This window comes from Felis catus, chromosome B4 (assembly GCF_018350175.1).
Source record: "Felis catus isolate Fca126 chromosome B4, F.catus_Fca126_mat1.0, whole genome shotgun sequence".
Taxonomy (NCBI): Eukaryota; Metazoa; Chordata; class Mammalia; order Carnivora; family Felidae; genus Felis; species Felis catus.
In genome coordinates this window covers 46943744-46964860 of record NC_058374.1, presented here as the reverse complement: position 1 = coordinate 46964860, position 21117 = coordinate 46943744, and the positions used below count along the sequence as shown (strand labels likewise).

At 48.6% G+C, this 21117-nt stretch overlaps 1 protein-coding gene across 4 annotated transcripts; it reads right to left on the bottom strand.

Annotated features, from left to right (window-relative positions):
* Positions 1–2308: 2308 nt before the first annotated feature.
* On the bottom strand, positions 2309–20214 carry GPRC5A (G protein-coupled receptor class C group 5 member A). 4 transcript variants are annotated; one of them, XM_019834547.2, is made up of 5 exons: positions 19896–20209; positions 19227–19410; positions 5947–6875; positions 3577–3635; positions 2309–3283 (listed from the first exon to the last, which is right to left on the bottom strand). In XM_019834547.2, exons 3-5 carry the CDS (start codon positions 6866–6868, stop codon positions 3191–3193), a joined length of 1074 nt encoding a protein of 357 aa, XP_019690106.1. In that variant the 5' UTR covers positions 6869–6875; positions 19227–19410; positions 19896–20209; the 3' UTR covers positions 2309–3190. The 4 variants fall into 4 exon arrangements, with proteins under 4 accessions (XP_019690106.1, XP_044917343.1, XP_044917345.1 ...); XM_045061408.1 differs by lacking the exon at positions 19227–19410 and adding an exon at positions 12611–12651; XM_045061410.1 differs by lacking the exon at positions 19227–19410 and having other exon boundaries at positions 5930–6875; positions 19896–20214.
* Between the last annotated feature and the right edge of the window lie 903 nt (positions 20215–21117).

Below are 21117 nucleotides of genomic sequence, written 5' to 3'. Positions count from 1 at the left end.
CATCTGCATACCTGGAAGGTCCTGAAGCCACGGCTGGGGGCGGGAGGGGGGACAAAGCATTGTCTGCCCTGGATGGAAGAGATTCTAGAAGACGACCACAGGCTGGACCATCCCATGTGCAAAGCCAACAATCTACAACCCGGAGGCCGATCTCCCAGACCCCAGGTTTCAGCAGTCCACACTCGAGAAAGATTTTTCTGACGCTCCCATTCCAAAATACTTCCATGCTTCAGATCGGGGCTGGAACAGCAGCAAACCTGCAAACCCCGATAGCAACAGAAGGAAGTGGGCCAGGAAGGAAAAGATCAGCTGGGCACAGTTCGGCTCTCGGCAATAATGACAAGGCTAGAAATGAAGGAAGGAAACCCGGAATGCATGGGGGCGGGGGACCGGGAGGGATGGGCTTTACTGCTGCCTTTCCAGGGCCAGGCTGTACTCTTTGTTTTGGCATGCTTTCCCTGACAAAAAGTCAATGTTCTCACCACATAAATATTCGTCGACATTAATAACAACAGCATCTGACACCGTTATCTGTAAAGATGCCAGGTTGCATGCAAATGGGCTGCTAGAATACCTTGGAGAGTTTCACAAAACTAACACACCGGGCAATGAACGTCTGGCAGAGGACATGGGTCCTTTAATGATGGTGGGAGGGAGGACACGAACAGCTCATACATACAAGCCTTTTAAAATGGGACGCATTTGCCTCAAGCCCACTGAATGTCTCTGGTTCTGCCTCTGCACCGGGCACTCCCTGAGGCTGATCTCTGAGGTTTTACCGCCATCAAGTGGAAGCATGGGGTATGGCAGCGGCAGAAGAGCCTCCGCGTGATGCCAGAGGCAGAGAGGAGACTCTGACAGTGAAAGATGAGAGGAAGGTTGCTGAGTTTCGCTTCATTATCACCCATTTAGTTCAAAGGAGATGCCATTTTGGTTCCCAGCCATCAATCAACCGGCGTCACTCGAGGCCCAAGCTGGGCTAAATTTGCACCTTCTATTTCAGCCCAGTGAAGATGGAAACCTACAGGAAGTCTTTGAAACCCTCTTGTCCAATATCGTAGTAATTGTCAGGTGCCCAAACCTCCAGTTCCTGTGATGTCCCTATTTTAACAGAAGAGTTTAATTATGGCCTGAACACGTAAGACCTGAAGACAGGGTAGCAGCCACGGACAGGGTTTGACAAGATCTGTTCGAACGGGGAGCAGTTATCTACCTGCCGACAAGAAACAAGGAAGGATTCGGCGAGGTGATGGTCTACTTGTCCAAACTCTGTATTTCTTGGGAGAGAAGCCGGCAATGGGCGCCATTTCCATGTTTTCTCCTGTTTTTGAAGAGGCTGACATGAGGACTGCCGTCACGGGATTACAAAAGCCCGGCAGATCCTTGCCCCTAACAAGAAAGCAGATCCAGGGTATTCTGTGGCTTTGCCTTTCACTCAGCCCCCTTCGCTTGGTTGATGGGCTAACCACCAGAGGAGTAAAGAAAAGAGGGAAGGGAATATGTATTTCTTGAGTACCTACACCGTGGTAGATAATACACGTGAAATTATATTGTCTTCACCGGACAACAACCTCACTGAGAAAAGAGTAACCTCTTAAGAAAGATTAGAATGGTCTAGAAGGATCCATCTCATTATTTGTAATTCCCCCTTTTCAATACAAAACTAGGCTGATGCTGGGACAAAGCCATGTGGGAAACCACCAAATCTTTGTGGAATGTAAACATCCTTAATTCAGAGTGTCATTAATTCTCCAGCCTCACCTCACCTCTTCCCAACAGGGTTTTTCCTTCTGATGAAAAACGGAGCCTCAGGCTCTTAGGAGATAACTCCCAAACTCAGCTACGAATTTCTAAATGTCATTCCGTTTCTGCATGTGGGGATTTATTCTTTTTCCTTCACCAAAGAGTGTTTCCTATTGCCCCACCCCACAGAGCTGCTTCTCGAAGTAACTAAATAATAACTGTTAGTCACTATGCATTTTCCAAGGGATATTATGAACCGATTGTGTCAAACAGGGATCTGAATTCATCGCCTCCTACAATTAAACCTCCTGTGGATCGGGAAGCTGGCCTTGAGGACTCCTCCCGGTCCTACTGGGGCCACCAAAGCCCATCCCAGGGTTGCCATTCCTCTGCCTTCCTGGAACAAAACCTCAGAGTCCGTGGCCGTTCTTGGCTCCCCCTCTCACCCTTGCCTCTCACTCAACGGAACTGAACCTTGAACTTCGGCTCCGTGTCTTGAGCTCCACGTGAAGAAGACAAGAGCCTGCCGTCTCTCCTTCAGGTCCCACCGCAGCTCTCACAGTCAAAGAGTTGCCACCGTATCTTTATTGCATCTCCAAGTGAGGAACAGTGAATAACTTATTACACACGGAACACTCTCCTTTGGAGGACAATGTCCTCTTGCGGGACACAGGTGGTGAACACAATGCAGAGCTATTTACAGAAGCTGAGGAGCAAGGCGCCGAGAGAAGGATCAGTGCCAGGAGTTTATAGCAAGAACAGTGCACAGATTCTCCTGCCAAAGAGAAATCGGGCTTCTCCCCGCTGGCGAGCTACAGAAGAGGGACTTCTGGTGAAGCGTACAGGGGAGCTTCAGTCTGGGGATGGACAGCATGTTTGGGCATGGTGACCTGGGAATTGGTGCTGCGGACCCACAGGGGTCCTGTGGGAGCACCAGAGATGAGAACGTTTAGGGTGACCTTGAGCCTCCCCTACCCAGGCGAGAAGGGAGGGTGCCAGTGAGTTGGTCTCCAGTGTAGATTTCGGCAGGGACAGGCCTTGGCTGTTTTTGCTCAGATTTGCCATTCTGCTCCGGGCCAAGCGGTCCTCACAAAACCCGTCTTGAGTTAGAAAGGCTGGCACCTGCAGCTAACTGCGCCAGTAAGCGGTCAGATGAGCAGAGCTCTCATGGCTTGTGAAATGACTGGGCACAGTGAGGGGCACACCCTGAGTTTGCCTGAGACTCCCTCCCGCTTAAAAGACGGATCCTAAGTATGGGACGAAGGAAAAACCCTAGAGTGCTGTGACCTGCCGTCCTGTTAGCCCCCCAGCAACTCCAGAAGGGAAGGAAAGCTCGTCCCAAAAGGTTCTGTACGGTTTCCTTAGGCGACTCCGGGTGTAGCCCACATCCCTTTGAACACCCCCCTGGTTGGCTGACTTGCTGTGTTCGCCCCACTCTTCGGAACAGCTAACTGCCGCCTTTCCTTCCTTCATAGTCATTGTAAGGGCTAGTCCGAGTCTGGGCCCGCGGAATGGAGAAGTCCTTTTGGGAGGTCCGATTCTGAAAAGGCAGCAACCATATCGTTAAACCCACTCCAATTCCCGGATATTTCCAGAGAGCTCCAATCTGGGCGGGAATCTAACTCTCTCCCCTTCTCCCAACCCTCCCCCTGAAGCCCTGCATTCCAGGGTCCTGTGCTAACCCCTGAGGCAGATCACGGGAAAGGAAGACACCGCACCCTTTCAAGGTGGCCTTCCAGGGGCCATGAGAGTGGCTACAGCCCGTGTTCCCAAAGGACAGACATTCCAGGGGGGCTGACGCTGCTGGTGTAACAGGTGAAAGAAACCATTTACCTGCAGCTGAAAATGGGTGGCGTAGGGAGCATAGAGCGTATCACCTAGCTCTTCAAGGCCTGAAAGAGAGGGAGGGGGGGATTACAGCGTTAGGGTCCCCCCCACCACATCATGCTTCTGCCTGTGCCTACCCCAATTCAGTCTATCTAAGCATCTATCTTCCCAGCGGACGCGAGTTTCATGCGGGGAGAGATTGTCCCAAGCCCGGGGCCAAACACAAAATAAGCACAATATTGGTTGAATAAATGAATAGCCACCAACATAGGGTCACTAGGGAAGCACCTTTCCCAAAACTTTCACGGGTGGCGCATCTCAATCCAGGACCACTTGAAAAGCACCCTTGAAACCAGTCTTTTCAGACAGAGAGCTGTCCAAGCGCTGTCAGTTACCTACAGTGAAGCTCACTACGGATTTACCTGCTTCCTTAACCACCAGCAAGGCAAGAAAAACAAAATTTATTACTTTCTTTGGGAGGGGGCAGAACTTATGAGCAATTGTTTCCTCGGTATTTGGGGAACACTAGAGGGATTTAAACTCTGGAACAGAAGAGTAAACGCATACAGTTGTCGTGAATACAATTTAAAGCAATCCATTCACCTGTTCCAGGTTACTGAGATTTCCCACCAAGTGTACCTATTCAGTTTACTCCGTGAACACCTCAAATACTTTCTCTGTGTTACTGCGGAGAATATAAGGATTAACCAGACGGATTCCTGGCCTGAGGCTGACACTGGAGAGCAAGGGATATACGACAGCTACACAAATAGCTATGAAATGAGACAGACTCTGATAAGAGCATTTCAAAGTTCTACAGCATGTGGGAGGAGTGAATAAGGAGACTGGGCAATGTGTGCTCTGGAAAAGGGCAAGAACAGGGCACACAGGCATGCCTGGAGCCTGGACACGCAGGCAGGGAAAGGCACTGAGTGACTTGGCTTGTTTGGACGGAGAGCACAGCTTCTGTGGTTGTTGGGTTCTCGCTGGGAAAAGCCTCCCTAAGTCAACACGGTGGATCTTAGACAGCCAGCAACGTCTGCGAGCAGGAACATGTGGTGGCCAGAGAAGTATTTTAGGGGAGAGGAAGGGGACGGGTGGCCTCCAAAATGGATGGAAGAAAGGATGAAAGGGAGGAATCGCAGTTAGGGAATGATAACAGGGAGTCCAGGAGCGCGGTGACAGAGTGAAGCCGTGAGAATGGACAGGAGTGGATGGGCGCTAAGACATCCCCTCCAGCCGCCCCTGTTTCCCTTTGGCCTTCCAAGCGCCCCAGAGAGGAATCACAGCTCCCGTGAGAAGCACCAGGAAGCTGTGCACCTCAGGCTTCAAGAGCAGAGGAAACTGTCAGCTGAACCTAAGAACCTAGCCTTGGAGGTCCCTCACTCCTCTCCCAAACTCATCCCCCCAGAGGTCGGTGTAAACCTCAGGGACCCTTGATTAGGCCCAGAGAGCAGTGGACACCTCACAGACCAACGGATAGGTCCCTAAGGGCAAGGGCAGTCTCTAGCTGTCGGTGTAGCCTCTTTCTGTTGTGAGAACAACAGAACACCTGGTTACTCGTGACTTCAGGCAAGAGCAAAATCATTGGATTCTTTTATGTCAGATACAATCTCCTCCCTCCCGTGGGCCCAGAGACACGCAGTAAGATGTGGCTGTGCAGGATAAATCAGAATCCTCAGTAACTGTATGGAGATTTCTGCGGGTTTGTGGTAAAAGGGCTTTCTCCCTCCTCTGTGCTCTGTGCCTACTGCAAGGAATCATGGCTTGGCTTTCTGCATTCAAATCTATAAAGGCTTCACGTTTCTGGAAGGAACACCCAGCTATCTTTCATAAAGAACACAATCTCACCTACAGGTCTCTAGGGATGTTTCTAGTCATTCCTTTGCTCCAACTTATTTTGACTCAGAGAAACCCACAGGGTATTGTGTAGAAAGTACTAGATTAAGACTCCAGAGGCCAGCTTCTAGTTCTACTAGAACTCTAACCAGCTGGATGAGCCTTGGGGACCCTGTCTGTTCTGTCAGGGGTATGACCTGGATAATCGTGAATGTTCCTTACAGTTACAATATCCTATGATTCTGGGGCACCTGGGTGGCTCAGGTTAAGCGGTTAAGCGTCCGACTTCGGCTCAGGTCATGATCTCACAGTTTGTGAGTTCGAGCACCGCACCAGGCTCTGTGCTGACAGCTCAGAGCCTGGAGCCTGCTTCGGATTCTGTGTCTCATTCTCTCTTCCCCTCCTCCACTTGTGCTCTGTCTCTCTCTGTCTCTCAAAAATAAATAAAAATGTAAAAACAAAACAAAACAACAACCGATATCCTCTGATTCCCTCCCATCTTCCTCCAAGGCATTCTCACCCAGCCGTGCTCTGTACCTTGAGTGATTTCCTCTTGAGAGTAGGCTCTGTTCTCCACACCATAGCTCTGCTTCATGAGCTGAGGTTTACAAAACGCATCCTCAACAGGGTAATCCATGGGGTTCCGTTGCTTCGTGAGCAGCTGAAACTCGGGCGCAACGTAAGCCAACAGGAAAACCCAGCCATTGGCAACCAAGGCTGAGCTGAGGATGGTATCATCCCACTCGGGGCCAAGGGCAGAAATCAGGAGCAGGGTGACCCACGTCACCCAGATGGCAATGGAGAGAACCATGGTGAGGAAGACGTGGACCCCGTGTCTCTTCCAGCCAGTGAAGGATCCACAGAAGACGGAGCAGGACGCGAGGAAGGTCAACGCCATCAAGAAAAGGACATAGGTGAGCAACAGGACAAAGTCTTCGTTGCGCCGAGAGGCAGAAAGCTCAGAGAAGATGGCGACGTTGGTCCTGTTCATGGTGAGGACGATGTACTCGATAGCAATGACGTCCTGCACCAGGCTGAAGCCCACGGCCAGGCCCAGCATCACCAGCAAGGACAGGGGCTTCCTCCCACGCACCAGCTTCGTCAGGTTGAAAGCATGAGCCAGCAGGCAGGAGAAGCAGAGGGAGAAGAGGACGCCGAAGAGGAAGAAGCGGGTGGGCCCTGTACTGCCATCGAGTTGGATGATGAAAGCGAAGGTGAGGCCGAAGATGCCCAGCACACCCAGCAGGAAGAGAAACTGGGTCGGGAGCACTTTTCGCCTGTTGGAGTCCTGCACCTTGCAGATGAGGATCAGGAGACCGAGCATGAAGGCCACCGAGGTCACAGCCCCCACTGCGGCCACCGCTTCTAGGACAATGCCCCAGATTTGAGTGGTATCACAAAGTCTGTGGTACTTGACGTCCAGGCTTGAGCGGCAACCACTAGGGGATGTCGTGGCCATGCTGGTCCTGCATAAACGCAAAGTTGGGGGGAGGGGCGGTGAGTCTCCTAACAAACTCGGACAGGCACAGGGGACCCAAAAGACCAGGGAAAACTTTCACATGTTTGGCCGGGGTTTTGCCTCTGAACTCGCTACGTTAGATGGAGCTACTAACTTTTCTCCACCTCTCATGGCAAGTTCTACAGACTGATGGAGGGAAAAGACAAATCTCCCCACAATTAAACTATGTTAATATGTACCCTGATGCCAGACGACTCAGTGCTCTGCTGAGGAATTTCAGGGTCTCGTTTCAAAAAAAATATGTCACAAATACCTTGCCAGGGATCCTGATACTTTTGGCTAGTATTTTCTCAGGAATTATCGAACATGAAAATCTCTAAGCTTAAAGCTTTAATCATAATTTGCCAGTCTCAAGGCTTTCTCCACCTTTGCCTCTGTTTCGGACATTTGTAAGCATCCCATTCTTTCCTGTAAATTTCTCTACAGAAGGCCAAACATTCCCTTCACCACCATGGGATCCTCGACTTCAGCTTTGCTGTCACATATTACAAGGGTTTTTCCCCTCCTTGAGGTTTGTAAGGATGGCTCTACTCATTCCAAAAAGCAATGGAAAGAGTCTTCTATGTCAGAAAGAGTTCTTTACTAACTATCTGTAAGGAGGGACACCCTGAAGGACACAAAACAACGGTGGATAATCCAATGAAACATATTACGAATAGCTAATGCTCATTTTTACTGTGGATCAGAAACTCTTCTAATCACGTTTCATATATACTAGTTTAATTTCAAAGCAGCTCTAGGAGGTAAAAAAAAAAAAAAAAAAAAATAGCCCTGTATCACAAATGAAAAAACTGAGGCAGAGACAGGTCAAGTTACTTGCCCAACATCATATACGAGGAAATAGCAGAAGCAGCATTTGAATATAGGTCAAGTTCTAGGATCTATGCTCTCTACTACTGCAGGTGCCACCACTCAAGTGAGTTCTAGTTGGCCTTAAATGCAAACTGAGATATTGTCATTCTCTCTGTCTCTCTCTCTCTCTCTTACCTCCTCCCCTTTTTCTCCCTTATCAGATGCCCCATAAACCAGTTCTGTTTATGGTCTTGATTCCACTTAGTTCAGCCCCATACAGGCTAGGAGCTCCCAGGGGATAGATGATCCACAAAGCAGGTAATCTGCTCACCTACTCAAAGACAATCAGAGTTGACTGGCTATATAGCAGATTACTTCCTATATATCTCTCCTTGACCTCCCAGGTCTGCTTCCTTCTCTGCTCCCACAACCTTCATGTCAATTTCAGACCCAGCTGATTTCCCAAACCCCATGAAATGTAATTCCTAAGAATTCAGGGCACAGTGGGAAGATAAATTGAGACACAGGAAGAGAGAAGGAGTTTGTACATTTCCCAAAAATGTATGGTTCTCAAACTCCAAAGTCAATGTCAAGTAAGATGCTAAAATTCAAAAGTGCTAAGGCTTTAAAGTTTGCCAACAAATTTTTTTCTGAATTACCTGGCTGTTTATTAGTTTCTAGGACACCCATTACTTTTGGTTTGTTGTATGCTATTTGTGCACGATTTTGGGGCGGGGGGGGCTTTAGTTTTTCTTTTCCTGATAGGATCGCTCACTCAACAATGAAGAGTCCTGAACTGACTAGAAGAGAAATATGGTCGGGACAGGGAGCAGAGGACAGAGGTAGGGGAAGGGAAGGCTCACTGAGAACCGCCCTCCCCCCCGCCCCCCCCCCCCCCCACACACACAGAAATTCACCCGTGAAAGATCTCGGCTTCTGCTAATGCCAAGTAGGGAGAGCCTGTGAAGAAAGGAATTGAAAGAAGGGAAGCCACTGGCATTGGGAAGCAGGAAAAGGTATAAAACATCCGCCGGATCCTGCTTCTTTCCTTGTAGCAGAAAAAACAGCTCAGAATTTCTTCACCACATGCCCATACACGCTTAATAGACAAGACTTCTCTGGCCCTTCATGGCTCTATGGGATTATGTGATCAACCCAATGGAAAAACAACACCCTCCCTTCTCCTTCCATTTTATGTCCTCATGATCAAACCACAAGTCAGAGAACGGCACAGTGAGATATAGAACAGGCCACCGTTCACTGACTGTCCGGGGCAAATGAGCAGCTTCCTCAGTGTAGACAGAATTCCAACATCTGCTTCCCTTAAAGATACAAAATCTGGGGGCACCTGGATGGCTCAGTAAGTTGAGTGTCACTGCACTCTACCCCATGGAAATTATACCACAGTCGCCCCTACCGTGCAGAGCACAGAGCAAAGGATGGGTCTTCAGGGCAGTGCAGAATACGAAACGGGAGGAAGAAGGAAGGCAACTGAGTTTAGATATAGGCAACTCCTGAAACACAAGGACCCGAAGTCTGATCTGCCTTGAGTACCAATGTCCACTCCATGGAGGTAGGGAGAAAGGAGGTGCAGACCCCACTTACTGGTCCGCACCATGAATATGGAAGAGAAAGAACCCCCGTTGAGTTCAAACACGGTGCACACAAGGGAAGGTACCGAGGCCATGTGCATTTCATCCTCACTCACCTCTCCTCTCCTCTCAGATCAGTCAGAAGGGTGCATCCAGCAGGAAAGGTATCTCACCCTCCCAGCCCTGCCCCGCCACTGTCCCTTCCCCACTCTTCAAGGTAGTGCCGTCCCTTGACGGTAGTCATCATAATCACGGAAAACTATGAAGGACTTTGGGCCTGATGACTAACTCTTATCAGAGACTGATGAGGTGTTTGCCTGAAGGGCACCTGTGGTGTGGACAGAGGAACAGTGAGGCAGAAACCTCCCGCCCCCAGCTTAGAGCTCCAGGCCCCTCCCTTGTGGTGGCAGCTTTCTGGGTGGGGGATGCTGTGTGGGGGCCTCCTGGCATCCACAGACCAGAGTCCAACAAGAGCAATGGGCCATGGGTGTGGAGAGGGGAGAAACCCTATGTCCCTCAACTTCGCCTCCACCTCCCACCCCCAATCACGCACAGGAGACGGAGAAACAGTCCCTGAAGTACCTTTAAAACACTGTTTTTAAAGAGATGCTGAAATTTTCAAGCATACTCACAAAAAAAAAAGAATAATATGGTGGAGACCCTTTGGACTCATCCCTTGGTTTCACAAATTACCAATATATGGCCAATTTTGCTTCATCCACATCCCCACCCACTCACTAGATTTTTTCTTAAGTTTATTTATTTGTTTTGAGAGAGGGGCAGACAGAGGGGGAGAGAGAGAACCCCAAGCAGGCTCTTTGCTATGAGCTCAGAGCCCAATGCGGGGTTTGAACACCCGAACCATGAGATCATGACCTGAGCCAAAATCAAGAGTCAGACATTTAACCAACTGAGCCACCCAGGTACCCCTCACTAGATTTTTTAAAAATTTATTTACCATTTATTTTAAGGTAGACTCTACATCCAACGTGGGGCCCAAACCCCCAACCCTAAGAACAAGAGTCCCATGCTCTACTGACTTGAGCCAGCCAGGCATCCCTCACTAGATTGTTTTTAAGCAAACCGCAGACATCGTATCCTTTTATACTTAAACACTTCACGTATCTCTAAAAGATAAAACTCCTTTTTAACTTAACCACCCTTTAAAAATTAACAATAACCCTTTAATATCAAATATCCAGTTAGGGTTCATATTTCCCAATTCTCTCACAACTGTCCTTTTAAAATTTTTCTTAGTAAATACGTGTTTATCTGAGTGACTAATTTTTTTGGAATTATCCTTACTTCACCTCCGCTAGCCCTCCTCCACCTCTTCCCCTGCACGACAGGCATTGCGCAATGGGTCTAAAGTGTCCTAAGTACTTTGAATTTGGTCAGAGGAAAATAAAACTCACTGGACTCATTAACAAGCAGCTCTGTATGGCGAAGGCCCTGTGTCACCCAGGGAGTGGCCCAGATGAGGAAAAGACACCAGGAAGGTGGCTGGGGGAAAGGACGGGGTTCTGAGAAGCTACGAAGGACTTCTAGAAAGCAAGGTTTGAGGGGGAAAGGGAAGCAATGAGCATTTGGGAAAACAAACTGCCAGGAGCTAGAGAGGAACCTCAGGGCGGGAGCAAGAAAGAGAAAATGGAATGAGACCACGGGTTATTTGGCCGTCGCTTGTAACCAAAGTCAAGGGCAGAGAGATTTGGGGTCCCATCAAGAAAAGACTACCTCCTACAAAGTCCGAATGGGGGCTGCAAGGAGCCATTTACTCTTGGACAGCTCTGAACAGGGAGAGGACGTCTCACCACTAACTCATTCTCAGCAGGGGTGAGGCATGCCCTTATGCGCTCTACCCATTTAACCCTCACAACCACCTTCTGCTATAGCTCATACCCTCATTATCCCTGTCCTCCAACTGCAGCCACTGAGACACAAGTCAGCTGGCTCACCAAAGTCACACCGCTGGGACAAGGCAGGGTCAACTGAATCCAATTCTGAATTCAAACCAGAATTCTAACTCCAACATTACACCCGTAGAGCCCTATGTCTGGTAAGGACTTTAAAGCCAGGGGGGACCTGCCATTGGCAAGGTTGGGGGGGGGGGGCTCCATCAGCACTCGGGCAATGCGCTAGGCTTTGAGCACGGATGAAATCCACTGAGGCACGCGGCCTGCCCTTGTGAGCTGCTCCAGCTGTTCAAGTTACGCATAATACCCTCAGATTCCTGCACACTGGCCACATGCACTCCACTGCAGCAGGCAGGGCAGGAGAGAAGGCCGTGGAAGAGGAGAAAGAAGGGCAGGAAGCAGTGCAGGGGGCTCCCGTCGGTGAGCCCAAGGCAGAGGCACCAAAAGCCAATTTAAGATCCACCCCAGAGCTGGGAAACGGCCTGAGAAATCCCCATCCCACATTAGCAAACCCAACATTCATGTCCTGCGGATGACATCTCTTCAGGAGCTCTTGAATATTCCACTCCTCTGACCCCTCCACCTGGACCCCTTCAGAAGACACCACCCCCCCGCCCCCTCATGCTCCAGGCCTGTCCTCTCTGAGCTGCTCTATCAGCAGCCAGGGGGGAAGAGCCATAATCCTGCACAAAAGCGTAAGGCTCTGCGTCCTCAGCCCTGCCTGCCTCTTGCGCTTCCCACCATAGCCCTGTTCACGCAGCCCTGCAATACCTATTGGAAAGTCTGTGTCTTCTTCCAGACTGAAAGGCTCTTTGATGGCAGGGACTGAGTTGTTAAGTGTTTCTCCCCAGTCTCCAACCTGATAGATGGTAAACGCCTAAGTAGGATGGACGAGTGCGCTCAGGGATAGAAGTGGAGTCCGCTGGGAGAGGAGGGGCTGCTCAGAGGACAGCGTGGGTGGGGTGCGTCGTACCTGGTTTCCTTGCTAGCTCCCCGTTCACTGTCCCGAGTCCCAACCTCCCTTCCTCCTGTCCTCCTCATGTGGGCTGTCTAAAACACACTTCGGGTCCGAGGCTAGGGGCTCTGGGCCATGTCTGGAACCGTGCTCCTATGTGAATGACGCCAGGTGTCTCCCAGGAAAGTATGAGTCCTGAGATTCCCCAGGAAGCAGAGAGAGATTTACTAGAATCCAGTCCCACATTCCCACCCAACTCCCTGATGACTAAACCCTGTACTTGGCAGGAACATGGTACAGTTTTAAAGTATGTAGCCTCTGACCTGGGACACAGGAAAGGGCCTTGAGTCATAAGGGTGAGACCCCCTTCACTTATTACAGCTGCTAACTAAGCTAACAACTCACGGTCCAATAATCCAACAACACCTACCACGCAGACCTTGAAGTCGCCTGGCGCTGTCCTAAACCCTTCTGGAATGAGTCAGGGCATGAAAGAAAAAAAAAAAAAAGAAACGTTAAAAAGAAAAAAGAGAGGGGAAAGGGAGAAAGAAAGGAAAGGACAATAAGAGGAAGAGGTGATAGGGGAGGAAGAAAGGCAAGGAGAAAGGGAGAGAAGGGAGGAAGGGGGAGGCAGGAAGTCACTTCCGGGGCTCAAGACCAAGCCCTGTCTTCACCCCACCCTTTCAGAGAGAAGGGGTTTCAGTTGCCTTCTGTGTGGACACTATCTCCAGGAACCTCCCTCCCCTCCTCTGAAAAATGAGGGTGGGGTGCTGAACTCGATGGTGTGAGCCCACCTCCAGCTTCACGGTTCATGCCTCTAGAAAACTCCTTTTAGACAATTCCCAAATCTTTCTCCCTCCCCCTCATTCTTCTCCTAGCCCCACCTCCTGTCATTTAAAGAACATGCCGGGGCGCCTGGGTGGCGCAGTCGGTTAAGCGTCCGACTTCAGCCAGGTCACGATCTTGCGGTCCATGAGTTCGAGCCCCGCGTCAGGCTCTGGGCTGATGGCTCGGAGCCTGGAGCCTGTTTCCGATTCTGTGTCTCCCTCTCTCTCTGCCCCTCACCCGTTCATGCTCTGTCTCTCTCTGTCCCAAAAATAAATAAACGTTGAAAAAAAAAATTGTTTTAAATAAATAAATAAATAAATAAATAAATAAATAAATAAAAGAACATGCCCTGCCAACTCCTAACCAAACCCCAAAACAGGGCTGGAGGTGACTGAGGGTCCGAGCGCAGGCCAAGCAAGGAGAGGGCCACCAGGCAAAGGCTCACCTGTAGGACGAGGCCACCAGGTAGCAGAGCAATACTGACCTTAGACCCGGGCCCGCTCTTGCCAGACCCAAGGCCCTAGCTGGTATGCAAGAACAAATGCCAGCATTGATGAGTGCCCCAGCTTCCCCAAGACTCCTCTCCTCTTTTCCCAGGGGGGCGAGAATGGGGTCTAGAGCTCCTGATGCCCAGACCTGGAAGGTCGCCCAAGCTGGTTGCCTGGGCCACACCCCCCTCCACCCCACCCCCACCGTATCTGAGCGTGAATAACCTGGGGCCCAGAGCCTAGCCAAAGCCAATCTTATCTTCCTCCTTATGAGGCATATCTCATTCTTTCATCTGAAAATGAAGAAGACAATACCTACCTCTCAGCGGTGCCTGGGGAATGATACCAAATAACTTTAGTGTTTGTTGAAGCTGAGTCCCCTCTACCTGAGCCAGGAAAACGTGTGATTTTCTAGCATTTTAATTTTCTCTCTTTTTCTTGAATTGCCTCAATGTAGCGCAAGAGTCCCAGTACAATTATGAATAAAAATAATGACTCTGGTCACATCCTGAGTTCCCCGGAGGCAGGCACCCTGCTGAGGGTTTATGTTTTTGTATGGATTCTCTCATTTACATGTTTTCACATTTATTGCTTCATTTACACCCATTTTATAGGTGAGAAGACAGACTCTTAGAAGTTACTGTGCCCAGTTTCACAGAGCTGAGAAGACTATCCCTTTATGAGTGGCCTTAATCATAATGTAATTTTTCATTTCATCTCGAAATCACGGTGATGAACTCTGAAGCTTTGCCCCCCAACTCCTGCCTCTCTCCACTTAAACCGGCTCTGAGAAGTTTCCACAGTGAGCAATACTACACTTGATCAACACGCATTTAAATGCCCACTCTGTGGGGCGCCTGGGTGGCTCAGTTGGTCAAGGGTCCCACTTTGTCTCAGGTCATGATCTCACAGTTCGTGAGTTCGAGCCCCACGTCGGGCTCTGTGCTGACAGCTCAGAACCTGGAGCCTGCTTCGGATTCTGTGTCTCCTTCTCTCTCTGCCCCTCCCCTGCTCGCTTGCCCTCTCCCTTTCTCTCTCTCTGAAAAGTAAAAATAAACACTAAACATTTTTTAAAAAAAATAAATGCCTAAAAATAAATGTGTTAGGTACTGTGCTAAGTCACACAGACCAAAAATATGTCTACTGCCCCTGGGAGACCCAACAGAGTCACAGTGACATACAAAAAAGGAGTCATGGGCTGTGCAGAGAATGCTAAGTACACATGGAAAACAGTGATCCATTCTACCTAACGGGTTTCTTTTTTTTTTTTTTTAATGCTACAGAGACCAGGGAGGTGAAGCATGAAAGATAAGCAGCAAAGAGTGGGAGACTTTTAGGAAGGTAGGTTAATTCCCAGATTTCTGGCTTAGGCAACTGCGTGGAGCCTAGAAATGCAGGCGGGTGAGGACCAATGCCAAGCGTGGTCATGTGGAATCTAAGATGAATATGGAACGTGCAACTGGAGGCATCCAGAAAGGACAACACAAAGTCCTCCTGAGAGTTTACTCCAGGCCACACATTCCTGCCTTCTCACAACAACCCTATTATTACGTCCCCTTTCTGCAGTTGAGGCGCAGAGAAATTAAAATAACTTGCCCAAGATCTCATGCCGCGTAGAAGCCAGGCTCCAGGACCTGGTTGTGCTGACCCCCTCTGCACTTAGACATGCAAGTCTGAGGCTCCGGAGAGGTTTGGGCTGTAAGTACAGAGTGGGCCTAGAGGAGGTATCTGAAGCCTTGGGAGGAGAACAAGATCACACTGGGAACAAGTACGGTGGGTAGGGGGCCAAGGGCAGAACCAGGGGAACACCATCTCACCAACGCAGCGGTCAACAAAAGATGGTTCAAAACTTGATCAGGGATTGGGGCGCCTGCGTGGTTCAGTTGGTCCAGCACTCGGTTGATTTCCACTCAGGTCACAATCCCAGGGTTGTGGGATGGAGCCCTGCATGGGGCTCTGTGCTGAGCGTGGAGCCTGCTTAAGATTCTCTCTCCCTCTGTCCCTCTCCCCTGCTCATTCTCTCTCTAAAATTTAAAAAAAAAAAAATTTTTTTTTTCTAACGATCAGGGGTTGGTAAAAAAACAATCATCATAATAAGCCTGAGTGGACTGGTTTCCCAGAAGCCAAGGAGCAGCTTCAAAAAAAAAAAAAAAAGTGGTCTGTCTGTAAGGGGAACAAAGAAGGGAAGGCCTGGGAAGGGATCTTTGGATTAACATATTAGCTCCTTTTTGTCTGTTATAACAGATTCAGTTCCAGAGCTTCATGGCTTTTCTCCAACTGGTCCTCCCGACCCTTCCTAACTCCCGTCCCCACCTCCATGCAAGGCAAACCAATCTTCCAAGAGTATTTCTATCCAGAAGGGGATTGTGACAAACTCCTGCTTTTTGCCTCAGCACGTGCATTTGTTCTCCCAACCAGAAAGACCCTTCCCCTCCTCTTCACAATCCATTTACCATATTGCTTTGAAATATAACTCAAAACTTACCCCTATCTTGAGGTAATAATAATTTAATAATAATAATTTTAAAAATTATTAGTCCCATCTCATTCTAAATGTATTCTAAACTCTCATCATAGTTTTTGCGATTAAGTATTTCTTGGTACTCAAGTTTTTCCACATATATGTTGTTGTTTTTTTTTAATTTTTTTTTTCAACATTTTTTATTTATTTTTGGGACAGAGAGAGACAGAGCATGAACAGGGGAGGGGTAGAGAGAGAGGGAGACACAGAATCCGAAACAGGCTCCAGGCTCTGAGCCATCAGCCCAGAGCCTGACGCGGGGCTGGAACTCACGGACCGCGAGATCGTGACCTGGCTGAAGTCGGACGCTTAACCGACTGCGCCACCCAGGCGCCCCTCCACATATATGTTTTATACAACACATTAATATCAATGCCGACTCAACTATCAGATAACAAGCTTTTTAAAGGAAACAGCAAACTTTCTATTTGTTGGTATTCTCCTCACTATATGCTCTGCACAGGGGTTGCTGAGCAAACGTTTTGGACTAAGACTGGCCACTGAATATCTACTCAAAGCAAGTTATTTATTGGCAAGTGTGAGTTAATGGGGAAGAAGAATTTTGTAAGATGAATACAAGCTGATGCTTATCCTCATCTTTTTATCTAGGCTGAATTCTAAGACAAGGGTGGAGCCCCAAGGGAATGTCTCTGCCCATGATGAAGGATTAGTTACAAATGGAAAGTGTCTACAGGGAAATCTCCAGGATCCCCTGTTCTGGGTAGTCATCCTAATTCTGATGACATGAAAGTGATTATGGCATCAGCTTATGAATAACCTCTGAATAACATCACTGAATTGAGTTCCTTTTGTAGTAACTGAGAGAAAATAAGTTACCTTACCACCTTAGGCAGATCTAAACAAGCATAACTACAGTGTATATCCCAGTTTCTTTACTTTCGGGTAGTTCCCTGGAGACATTCCATACCATCTCCCTCCATTCTAAACAAAGCATATGAACTTTAGATTTCTGTGAAATAAATTGCTGGAATATAAAATACTAGAAATCTTTAAAATAAAATAATATTTTGAGTGAAACTTCCAAATATTTTAGGCCCAGGATTTTAAGAAATAAAATTTCCAGAAAATAGGTGGATAAAGTCCATACTGGTATACCAGCTTATAGCTCTCAAAGATGCCTTCTTCTAAATATTTTATATATAAAAATAACATATTCGTGTTCAATCCAACAAGTCCCAAGCTAAACTTATCATCCTTCCTTACAAGCCTGTATTTCTAAGCCCTAAGAATGGCATGATCACTCACTTAGCACCCTACTCGATCTAAAGATACAATATAGACTACCTAATGTGGGAAAAGATTGAGAGAGCAGACCATGTGGCCAAAAATTATATGGCAATAGCAAGCAACAATTATTACAATAAATGTAAATGGTAACTTTTTCATTTTGAAAAAAGAAAAAACAAAGGCAAAATGTAAATAAACACAAAAATAAGCAATAAGAAAGAGTGTTTCTTTAGCAGGTATTATGCATCAAGAACATAATTAAATAGCTTGCTGAAGGTAAGAAAGTATATAATTAAATAGCTTGCTGAAGGTAAGAAAATTAAGTAAGAGTTGAAGTATTAATATCACACAAAGTTTAGTTAAGGCAAAAAGACATTGTAGGAACCAAAAAGCTTACTTTATAATCATTAAGGATACTCCACATTGAAGATACAACTATCATAAACTTTTATGCACTAAATAACGTAGCACCAAAATACATAAAACAAAAGCTACTGGAAATACAAGGAGAAATTAAAAGAAATACTATAGTTATAGGAGATTTTAATATTTCTAGGAGACTATCATATTCTTTATCAGTGCTTAGCAGATGAAATAGAAGAGTAATAATACAATAACTTTTTATAAATGTTCTATGGACACTTTAATTCAAATAGTCTCTATGTTCTTATTAGATCTCCATTGTTAATCATATAATTCCGATCGTCTGTATCTGTGGTCAGCAAACATTTTCTGCAAAGATCCAAATAATCAGTAGTTTAGGGTTTGCAGGGCTGAAAGCAGCCATACATAATGCATAGAAAAATGAGTATAGCTGGGTTCCAATAAAACTTTATTTGCAAAAAGAGGCAGTGAGCTGTGTTTGGCCATGGAACTAGTTTACCAACCCCTTTCTATATGATTGCTTCTGCTGAAATGGTTATGAAATATTTACAAAAACAGCATGTTTTAAACCACAAAAAAATCTGAAATTCTAAAATAAGAAACATACAGATTATGTATTCTGACCACAAAGCAATAAATACAGAAATAAAAGTAGAAACAAATACACCAAACTGCTCAGAAAATCTGAGATCCTTCAGATTAAAATACTATTCAATTCATTGTTTCTTAAGGTCCTAATATACCAGCACATCATTTCCTGTCCATTTCCTCAGCTCAGTCTGGGTTTTAAACAGAACTGGACCTGAAGGCAAACTTCCAAAATGAGAAGAATGAAATCACAGTCAAAATTCATCTTCAATTTTCACTAAGTAGTGGAATACTAAGAAGCAAACTCCAAAGAAGATTCCCAAAGGGACACATGCAGATACAGAGGGGCTAGAATCTCAGCCATGGGAAGGAGATGGGGGCCTTGCCTAGACCCCTTAGGAGGAACTCAAGGCCCAGGCCCTGGCCTCCTCACAGCTGCAGGTTCCCGCAGAGCCTGGATGAGAAATCAGTCTTCTGACTCAAGACTGAGCGCACTTCCCAGAAATGTCACGCTCATTCCTATCTGCCCTCTGAGCACACATCTGGCCATATCCTCAGAGGAGCCTTTCGGCTTCCCAGGTAACGCCGCTGCTGACTGTACCTTTCTGTCATTCCATCCCTCTCCCAGTGATAGCCAGCACACAGACCTGGAGGGGGGAGATCTGTCCCCCATTCTCACCCCTCCCCTGGGTCCCAGCCCAATGTATCTGAAGTGGTTCAAGGATTGCCCTTCAGGAGTGAGCCCACATTGGTGTCTGACTCAATTGAACCCTTCAACAGGTGTGGCCTTTACAAACCCTCTAAGGAGAAAATCAGTCTGGAAAGAAGCCAGGAACAGAAAAGCCTTCCAATTCTTTGGTCCTAAGCAGGCTTTCTCTATTACTAGCCCTATGTTACCCCCACCCCCACCCCCACCACCACCACACACACACACACCCTTCCCCCAGTAGATGTTTAAGGGAGTATCTTGGACAGCTTTGGGGCCATACCTGGGTCCTATCTAGTTGTTGCCAGAAAGTGGGCTGTTATTGGATATTCAACTTCCATCAGCCCCAAGGTTCCTGAGCAACTCAAAGGACAGCCAGGGAAGGAGAGCTGTGGGACTGACAGCCTGACACTCTCATCAAGAGAAGGGGTGGCTTCAACGATCGGCTTCCCAAAATTCACAAGGGTCTGCTTGTTGTGAAAGGAGAACACAAATCAAAACTTTTCAGTACCTGAGTGAAGTAGCAACTGTCACTATGTCCCTCCTCCTACCTCCCTCCACCCCCAACTCCCAACCCTCTCCACCCCCAATCCCATCCTCTAAAATCGGTCTCCTTTTCTCTTCCCTAGTGTGATCCCCAAGCTGCTCACCAGGTGCCCAGCCAGGATTCCACCTGCTAGGAGTTTGTAAACGTGTCTGAGCACAAATATTATCCCGACTATTTTTTTGCTCTACGCCTCTTTCTCAGCCTGAGAACCTCAGGGCGGGGATTCTGAGTTCAGTTAACCAAACTAGAGAAATTCCATTCTTGGGATTTCTTTTTCTCACAGCCAGCTGTAGTCCATTACCAGGAGTTCTCTTTTCTTGTATCCCACCCCTCCCAAAGCCGCACTCCCCCAAGGATTTAAATCTGGAGGCAGAGGGCGCCCCGGGCCGCGCGCGCCTCACTCACCCTTCTGCCCTGGCCGTGGCGCGTGAACTTGGGCTGCTTGTTTCGCGCGCGTCGGAGGCGGCACCGGAGCCTCTAGCTGCTGGAGAAGCCCGCAGGCAGCTATCCCGCCCTCGCAGCGCTGAGCGGTTATAAAGGCAGCCGTCGCCGGAGGGAGGGAACAAGCGAGGGGGTGAGCAGAGGGACACGGGGCGGGAGAGGGTCAGGGGGAGAGGACACGCCTATTCCAGTTCCGCGGCACTGCATGCTGTTATGAAAATAAAGTCCCCGTGCCAGGGTATGAACCAAAAGTCGCCTGACGTCAGCGGCACAGTCACCCTTAAAGTGGGGGGGGGGGGGACAGGAGGAACCACTCGGGCCCCGCCTAGCGCATCCAAAGTGCTGCGGGACGCGCGCACGGGCAGGTCCCAAGGCCCGGGGCGGGGGGGGGGGGGGGGGGGGGGGGGGGGGGGGGGGGGGGAAGTGGCCAGAAGGGACCTCTCGTTATCGTCCCGCAAGCTGTCACGTCCGGGGCGGGGGTGGGGGAGAGCCACACCCGCCCTCCCCGCCGGGCACCCCCCTCCGACAAGGGCCTGGGCGAGCCAGGTCGTGGCGCCTGGGTTAGCTCCTGGGTCCCACGGCCGGCGCGTGCGCGCGTGTGAGTTAAATAGGAAGGAGAGCTGACCTCCAGGTGGCCCTTCCTGCCGTGGTGCGGGAGAAGTTCGATTTCCTCACCTTTCCTCTTAGCTTAGCCTATCACTCTCCCCCACCAGTGCAGGATGGGAAGCCAGGCGGGGCAAGGAGGTGACCGCTCTCTCTGGCGCCCCAGCCAAAGCCAGGTCGAAACCAAGGAAGATTCCTTGGGGGTCCGGAGTCAGCTCCGCAAACTCCACCTGTCGAACTGTCCTCAGATGAGCAGCATTAGTGCCGTCCCGGGGTGGAGACCTCACTATGTCTGTACTTCCCTAACTACCTCTCTAAAAGCCTTGACCAGGCAGGTTGATGAGAATGGGGACGCCAGATAAAATTATGAAATAAAGGAATTTGCCTTTGGTGTCTGGTTCCGCCTCCCTCGCTGCCCACTCCTCTTCCATTATCAAGCCAATCCTACTGAAACTTGTCTTTGTTTACTTGTCAAACAATCCTTGAGTGGCTACCCCTCAGTGTCAAGGCTCAGGCAAGGCTCTACCCCAAAGCCTTGGGGGGAGGGGGAAGTTCTGTGCTTTTAAGGTGCCCATTGGCACTC

Coding starts and splice junctions, on each gene's coding strand:
- GPRC5A (XM_019834547.2), bottom strand. CDS start 6,868: ATGGCCACGACATCCCCTAGTGGTTGCCGCTCAAGCCTGGACGTCAAG. Junction 3,636..5,946: donor TCAAGAGGAAATCACTCAAG/GTACAGAGCACG, acceptor CCTCTCTTTCAG/GCCTTGAAGAGCTAGGTGAT. Junction 3,284..3,576: donor CCACCCATTTTCAGCTGCAG/GTAAATGGTTTC, acceptor CTGCCTTTTCAG/AATCGGACCTCCCAAAAGGA.